The sequence below is a fragment of the Herpailurus yagouaroundi genome, unplaced genomic scaffold (assembly GCF_014898765.1).
Source record: "Herpailurus yagouaroundi ecotype Mexico unplaced genomic scaffold, PumYag 160, whole genome shotgun sequence".
NCBI lineage: Eukaryota > Metazoa > Chordata > Mammalia > Carnivora > Felidae > Herpailurus > Herpailurus yagouaroundi.
In genome coordinates, this window is record NW_024412401.1 from 45,153,770 (window position 1) to 45,162,153 (window position 8,384).

General features: G+C 38.2%; 1 protein-coding gene across 1 annotated transcript; it reads right to left on the minus strand.

Annotated features, from left to right (window-relative positions):
* Positions 1-6,935: 6,935 nt before the first annotated feature.
* On the minus strand, positions 6,936-7,912 carry LOC121034444 (olfactory receptor 1L8-like). Its single transcript, XM_040481229.1, has one exon. The coding sequence runs from the start codon at positions 7,910-7,912 to the stop codon at positions 6,968-6,970; it is 945 nt and encodes a 314-aa protein (XP_040337163.1). The 3' UTR covers positions 6,936-6,967.
* Between the last annotated feature and the right edge of the window lie 472 nt (positions 7,913-8,384).

An 8,384-nucleotide genomic window follows, 5' to 3' on the forward strand; every position in this document is an offset into this window, starting at 1 on the left:
TAATGCAATTGGCATCCTGTGGAGTGGGGCAATAGACCCTTGCTTGCTCAGGAGGTTAATTCACCTCTGCTTGGTTGTGAGACTGGAACATTCCCCTGATAAATCCAATCCTCCCATAGAGAGGAATCTGGAATCTGCTCTAACACAATGATCAAGGCCACCAAACTTCTGTGCCCAAAGCAGGGTCACCATAATTTTAGCCTGGAACTTTCTTTTTGTAGCTCTGTTTTTAAATTTCAGAAGTAGTACATGCTCATTCAAATAATTTAGAAGTTTAGTTACTGAAAGTGAAGAGTCTCCCCTTCAAATCTCAATAGAACTCTTCCCTTTATACACAAACGTGTTTATATACAAATGAAGCCTTGCTATTTGTATTGTTCTGCAACTTCTTCCCCCCATGAAATATTCTATCAGTGCATATAAACAGCACTTATATTAAAATTTTCTAACAACTGGACTACTGATATAAATTAATTTATAAATATAAAACATATATTCCACTTTGTGTCTAACTCAACTGTATACATCAGGGGTTATGAATTATATGGCCTGCTGGCCAGATTATGTCCACCATCTGTTTTTGTAATGGAATTTTGCTGGAACACAGAATACTCATTTGCTTACATTTTGTCGGCGACTGCTTTTGCACTACAGTGGCAGGGTTGAATAGTGACAGAGACTGTATAACCTGCAAAGTATTTACTATCTGGCCTTTTACGGAAAAGTTTGTCAAATCCTGATAAATATTATAGAGTCCCTTAGCAAGTCATTACAAGCTGTCAGCACAGAGCCTGATGTGGGACTCAAACCCATGAACCATGAGATCATGACCTGAGCTGAAGTCAGACGCTTAACTGACTGAGCCACACAGGTGCCCCACATGTATCACTTTTCTAGAGGTAAATTCACTTCTTTCCCTGGTTAATAAGTCTCCCTGGGTATTACATCAACCGGAAATTTTGGTTTGGTTCCCTAAAAGATATTTTATTTCTGGAAAATATTTTATACCTATGTTCCATTTCCATTCATTTTTATAAATTGATGTAAAATTTTTTTACTATATAAAGCTGAATAGCTGCAACAGAGGGATTAAATAATGCTTAACACATCCTCATTAGTTATTATAACAATGCCACTTTCCTAACCTTCCCAGAAAAAAACACCATTTTCTTGTATACCATACATTTCTTGTAACTGGTGTAATTACTAAAGATCATTCCTCAGCAAACTCTAGTTTATATCTGGTCTGGGGCATAATTATACTTCATTCACCAAAAAACGAGTTTTCTATTAACCTAGGATTTAGGTATCATTCTGGAGCACTGTCCATTTGTTTCCCATGGGGATGATCCAAAGTTGATCCTTTACCTGTTCAAAATTACCAATAGTATCGCAGAAAGCCAAATTCCTTTTTTAGAAGTGTCAGTAAACACCATCCTTACCAGTAAAATCTTGCCTTGGTTTAGGCTGGCCATACTGTTCCCACAAATGAACCTCCTCTTGTCTGAGCCTGTAGCACAACTGGCCACTGCTGTTTAAATATATCAGATGTTATTGCTGTCAACATGGCAATTGTTCCTTCCTGGGTGAGGGTGTGTGTTTTTTCCCCGCAGTTATTGACAAACAAGGTGTTGAGTCAGTTTAGTAAAGGCACAATCCATTCAAATATTGCTTCATCATATTTCTGGGCCAAATGCCAAGTTCAGGCAGTTTACTAGAAGAAAACTCCCTCTGGTGACCATTTAGAATGTAACAGTGAGACTTCAGGATAGTAATTTCTTTTGACTCCATACACTTAATCAAGCTCCTGATTCCTTAATGACCTGTTAGTCCTCAGAGCCAATGCTGTATGATCACAAGTGTTGTTGCCATGAATATTTGTGGTGCAAGACTAATTCAAGTACACTATATTCACCAAAAAAGTGTTATGTTCCTCAAGGAATTGCCAGGTGAGCATGTTCACATAGCAGGTGCAGTTAAGTTCAAGTATCCCAAAGCCTTCCCACAATTTTTTTCGGAGGGGGGGTACTTTGCAGAGTGAAATCATCATTGATATGTGACAACTCTGTAATGTCAACGTTCCCCTCTCGTTCTTAGGTCTCTTCTTTTCTTGTTCTCCCTTCCATTCCTTTTCATGTCCTTAAGTCTTAGCTTTAATATGAGATCAAAATATTAAAAAAAAACATTTACCTCTTGGACATCATTGTAATTCCTTGAGTACCTGGTGGTATAGTTTTCCATCCATGTTTATATCTGGCAAGTTCAAAGAGCAAATTAAATTCCAACATTTTGGCAGATGACAACAATGTGTGTCCCTCATATACAGGTACTTGCTTTAATAAAGGCGTCATCCTGGTTAAAGAAACATAATGTAGCAGTTGTTAGCTAACAGTCACAGTATTCCCAGTGAGGTTCAAAGGCAGGAATCAAAATGATAAACATAACAACATGGCACTAAAATAATAATTCCAATCTACTATTATCTAGACAGCTCATCAAGGAACACTGAGTGATGTCTTCCCTTCAAATTGTATGTATAAAGGGCAGTGTGGCTTTGGTCCAACTGTCCTTGGGAAAATGAGTCCTGGGGCATATTCTAGTATCGGCCATGACTAAACACTACATATGAGAGAAATAGCTAAGTCTATTACTGTCATACACTGAGGTGGCTTTTAAGGAAAGAGTGACAACTCCCTTTCCAGCCAGTATTTTCCATTATGTTATTTCTTTTCAACTGCCACAGGTCTCTCTCACTTATTCTAACCATTACTTGTCTTACCTAGACTGGGCTTCACTGGATAGACATCGCTGGTTCAGCTATCCTGCCCTCTAGCGGCACGTAGTGGGATTAGGCTCTCTAGAGCTGCTGCTTTTGTTCATTTCTGGGAAGAAGAAAGGCAAAGGATGATGGGCCAATCTCCACTAGGAAAGAGGGAGGCATCACCTATGGTCACTCTTAATTTAGGGCCGCTAGGTGAAGTAATTATCTGGCTCATTTTTCTTTTAAGAATATGCACACGTTTAGAGGAATTTAAGTTGAATTCTGAGCTGCAATGTCTCCTTCTGGACTGGATGTGCAGATGTTATCCTGGACTCAAGTCAATTGGATTGACAGGACACAGAGGCATTTTGTGAGGTGCAGATAACTTTTGTGAGGTGATAGGTAGCATCATCTCTGTCCCTCTCATTCCTACCTCTGAATGTCCCAAATTTTCAAAGATATTTCCCTAATGCTGTCCCTTGTATTCAGATGAAGCACATATTTGCCTGGTGTTAATCTCTCCTGTGCACAGGTGTTGATAGTCCCAAAGCTTCTTCTCATTATCTCCAGGTCATCCAACTTCTTTTAAAATTGAAATGTAGTTTACATCTAGTAAAATAGTGCAAATCTTAAGTGTATACCTTCTACTAATGATTTGTTTATCTAATTCCTGTTAATGAACATTTGACTTGTTTTTAGTCTGCTCTATTATGAATAAAGCTGCTGTGAATATTTTGTACAAGATTTTTTTGTATAGACTTAGGGTTGTTTTATATTTAATTTTATTAGGAATTGCCAAACTGTTTTCCAAAGTGATTACATAATTTCACATTCCCACTATCAATATATGAGAATTTTGGTTGTTCCAAATCCTACAAAAATTGTGTATTGTCTTTTAAATTGTAGCCATTCTTTTGAGTGTTATGTGGTATCACATTATGACTTTAATTTCCATTTACCTGGTAAGTAATTATGCTGAGCATCTTTCACATGCAGTATTGGCCACTTGAATATCTTCTTTTGTAAAGTGTCTTTTCAATTTTTATATCTACTTTTAAACATTAAATTTATGATTTTAGTTTTTGATTTGTTTAAGTTCTTATATATTTTAGATATTTTTTTGTCTGATATATGTAGTGTGAATATTTTTTCCATTTTTAATTTCTTTTTTTAAGTTTATTTATTTTTTTTGAGAGAGAGAGAGAGAGAGCTGGAGAGGGGCAGAGAGAGGGAGAGAGAGAGAGAGAGAGAGAGAGAGAGAGAGAGAGCATCTCAGGCAGGCTCTGTGCTGTCAGCGTAGAGCCCGATGCAGGCTACAACTCTCAAACCATGAGATCATGACCTGAGCAGAAATCAAGAGTCAGACGCTTAAATGACTGAGCCACCCAAGTGCCCCTCCATTTTCACTTTCTTAAGGTGACTTTTGATAAGCAAAAGTTTTGAATTTCATGAAATCCACTCAATAATTTTTCTCTTATGGTTAGTTCTTTTGTTTCTTGACTGAGAAATCACTCATGTCAAGGTCACAAATATATTTTTCTATTATTTTTGAATAAAAAAATTTAACAGTTTCAGCCCTTATATTAAATCTATGAGCCACCTTGAATTTATTTTCATGTATGGTGTGCAGTAATTAGTAGGCTAATTGTTTTCTGTGTGCATATGCAGTTGCTCTAGCATAATGTATTGAATGGGTCCTCCTTTCTCCACTAAATTGCATTGGCACTTGGTCAAAAGTCAAGTGATTATATAAATAAGTATATATTTCTGTGTTCTCCATTCTGTTACCTTGATCTATTTATCTATTCTACACCACATAAATACTGCACTATATTAATTATGTCAGCTTTGTAGAAATCTTGAAATTTGGTAATGTGTTTCCTCCAACTTTGTGATTTTTCTTCAAGGTATTAGCTGTTCTAGGTTGTTTTAATTTTCATTTAAATTGGGCTTGTCAATTTCTGAGGACAATGACCAGGCTCCTGTGCTGAAATTTGGAGTAAAGTGCATGGAATCAGAGTTCACTCTCCCACAGCTTAAGCAGTAGCAGCCTGGTCACATTTGGTGTAGGGTATCTATAGACTGTGATTAGGGGAGGGAGTCACAGAGGAACATAAATTGCAATGACCTCTTGTTTCTCAATGGAAACACTTGATGCAGTAGGACAATCCAGGTTTGTCCTTAAACTTTCAAAAGTTTTGGTTTCTAGAATGTTATATACCATCAAATTATAATTTGAGTGGCAGAACCAAAATATGATGTGTTTCAGATATGCATACACATAGAAAGTTTCTCCTCTTTGGTACCTTGCAAAGAAATTCCTTCACTATTGCATTGGCCATCTGATTTATTAATAGGTTTACATTTAATGTGCTATCAATATCTATTTAAATGAATTAGAGATTACAAGTGTGCATTAATTGGAAATTCTCTCTGTCCCCTACTACACTTACATTCTTACTGCACTGACTATACCCACATATATATTTATACAATCTTTAAAAACATAATGAATTCATACTTTTATACTTGTTCTATATTTTTATTTTTCCACCTAATGGCTTTTCAAGGAAGTAATAAACATTTATTTGATTCTTTCAACTTGCTACATATTCTTTTTTAAAAAAAATACTTTTTGAGAGAGAGAAACCAAGCAGAGGAGAGGGGAAAAGGGCAGGGGGAGAAAGAGAGAATCTTAAGCAGGCTCCATGCTCAGCACAGAGCCTGATGTAAGAGTTCAATCATGTGACCCTGGGATTGTGACCTGAGCCAAAATCAAGAGTTGGATGCTCAACTGACTGAGCCACCCAGGCTCCCCTCAACTTGCTGCGTATTCTTACATTCTATGTAACTAATCATAATATCTCCATTCTTCATAGATAAGATTTTAGGTTGTTGCCATTAAAAAAAAAATTGATGTTTTTATTTATATTTGGGAGAGAGAGAGAGAGAGAGAGCAAGTGGGGGAGGGGCAGAGAGAAAGGGAAACACAGAATATGAAGCAAGCTCTAGGCTCTGAGCTGTCAGCACAGAGCCTGAGCAGGGCTTGAACCCACAAGCAGTAAGATAATGACCTGAGCCAAGGTGGGACGCTTAACCAACTGAGCCACCCAGGTGCCCCGACTGTTTTGCCAATTTTTATCTGTAATAACTGGAAATCAGTGAAAAAATGTATCTCAATATCCAATATACTTTTATGATACTATTTCCATAGGTTAGAACCCGAAGAGTGGGAGTTTCTAGAATAAAGTATTAAATCACATATTTTTAAACATAAATGTTTAGGGATAGATGGAGGAAAGAGAGGTTCCAACTTCCTCCTTGTGGAATGGATAACTTTCATATAATCACTCTTGGTTCTTGTTCTTTCTGGCTATTACCATTTTTAAGTTGTATAGTAAAAAGAGGAAATATAAGAGAAATAAGGCCACAGCAACATAATCAAGAATAGAAAGATAAGGAGCACATGGGTGGCTCGGTCAATTAAGCATCTGACTTCAACTCAGGTCATGATCTCACAGTCATGAGTTTAACCCTTGTGTCAGTCTCTGTGCTGACAGCTCAGAGCCTGGAGCCTGCTTCAGATTCTGTGTCTCTCTTTCTCTCTGCCTCTCCCCCACTTGCTCTCTCTCAAAAATAAATGGACATTAAAATTTTTTTAAAAGAATAGAAAGATAAGAGTAAAGGCAAAATTTAATTTTTAAGCAAGAATAAGTTTTATGAAAGAAAAAAAAAGAAATTATAAAAATCCTCATAAGAAAATTAGCTAAAATTTAATTCCTCTCCTCCCCTTCCCTCTCTCCCTCTATTCTTTCTCCCTTGAAATGTTTACAAAGATATTCAACAACTGTAAATTAGGTAATCATTTTCAGCAATATACTGAAATGTGAAAGGTATTGGAGAGTAAGTCTTAATAAAAGGACAGCATTTTTTTCAGGAAATATTAGTTGGAAATGGTTAGTTTAAAGTATTATTTAGAGGATGAGAATGTGATGAATCTTTGTGAGAAAGTTGAGGAATAGTAAGGAAGAGTATCATGATTTAAACAGAGCGGGGGACAATTGTGGGCTGTCATCAATGCATGTGATCACCCACAATAGCCGTGTCTCACATAGATTAAAAAAAACTAACCTCTAGCAGTTCAGTTGTTCACCAAGATCTAGCAGATATTAGATTCAAGTGAAGCAGATTCCACTTGTGGGTTTGTCAAGAGGGTGCTGCCTGGGATTTCCTCCTGCCCATCAGCTTCCTCAGGCCCTGTTTCAGGTCTTTGTTTCTCAGGCTATAGATAAAAGGGTTCAGCATGGAGGTAAGAACAGTGTAGACAAGTGTTGCTATGTGGTCCCTGGCAGTGTAGGTGGACAGGGGCTGTAAATAGACGTAGAAGATGCTTCCATAAAAGAGGGTTACCACAGTGAGGTGAGAGCCACAGGTGGAGAAGGCTTTGCGTTTCCCAGCAGCTGAGGGGATCTTGAGAACTGTGATGAGGATTCGGATGTAAGAGAAAGTGATGCACACAAAGGGGGTCACCAAAACAACAGAGCCTTCTGACATTATCACAATTTCATTGAGAAATGTGGAGGAGCAGGACAATTTCATCAGGGGACTGAGGTCACAGAGGAAGTGATGGATAACATTGTTGTCACAGAAGGTGAGACGATTCAGTAGCAGTGTGTGTAGGAGTGAGTGGAGGTGAGGAAGTGAGCAGGAAAAGGCCACCAGCAGGACACAGCGGTGGTGGTTCATGGTGGTGACATAGTGGAAGGGGTCACAGATGGCCACATAGCGGTCAAGGGCCATAACCGCCAGGAGGTAGCTGTCAGTGTTGCCCAGAGCGTAAATAAAATACATCTGTGTCAGACATCCAGCATAGGAGATGGTCTTCTCTGACAGGAAGCTCAGTAGCATCCTGGGGACAATGGTTGTTGTAAAGCAAATGTCAGTGAAGGACAGGAAACTCAGGAAGAAATACATGGGGGTCTGGAGCTGGGGGTCAGAGTGGATGGCAAGGACGATGAGCAGGTTCCCTGTTATGGTGACCAGGTACATGGTGAGGAAAAGGATAAAGAGTGGTTTCTGGTCCTCAGGCTGGGAGGAGAGCCCCAGGAGGATGAACTCAGAAACACTGCTGGTTTGGTTGACTCTTTCCATTGACTTGAGTCTAGTTATATACAAGACGTTTATTTTTTTACCATACTGTAAGTCCAGAGCCCAAATCCTGAGAACCCAGCAAGTCTGTTTTTTCTCTGGTTGCGATTAGTTGCTCTGTAGGGACAGCTTATTAGTCTCATGGTTCTTGATGTGGTCCTTCCTTCCCAAATCCATGGGCATCACAAGGGCCTTATATTGAAGGCTGGAGGGATAGAAGAATTTACCTTTAGAAACCATATATGTATGCAAAAATACCTATGAAAACATATTAATTATATATATTAACTGTTGACATATATGTGCTTTTTCTCAGTCATATCCAATTACCCGGTGATGGATGTCAAAGTGGCCTCCATTTATTGCTACTACAAAAGTTTCTGCAATGAGAGATCTTGAATAAACAAAGAGTTTTAAATCAAGTTTTTGGAGTCAGCATATTCATCTATATCTCACCAATGAAGATATTACATAG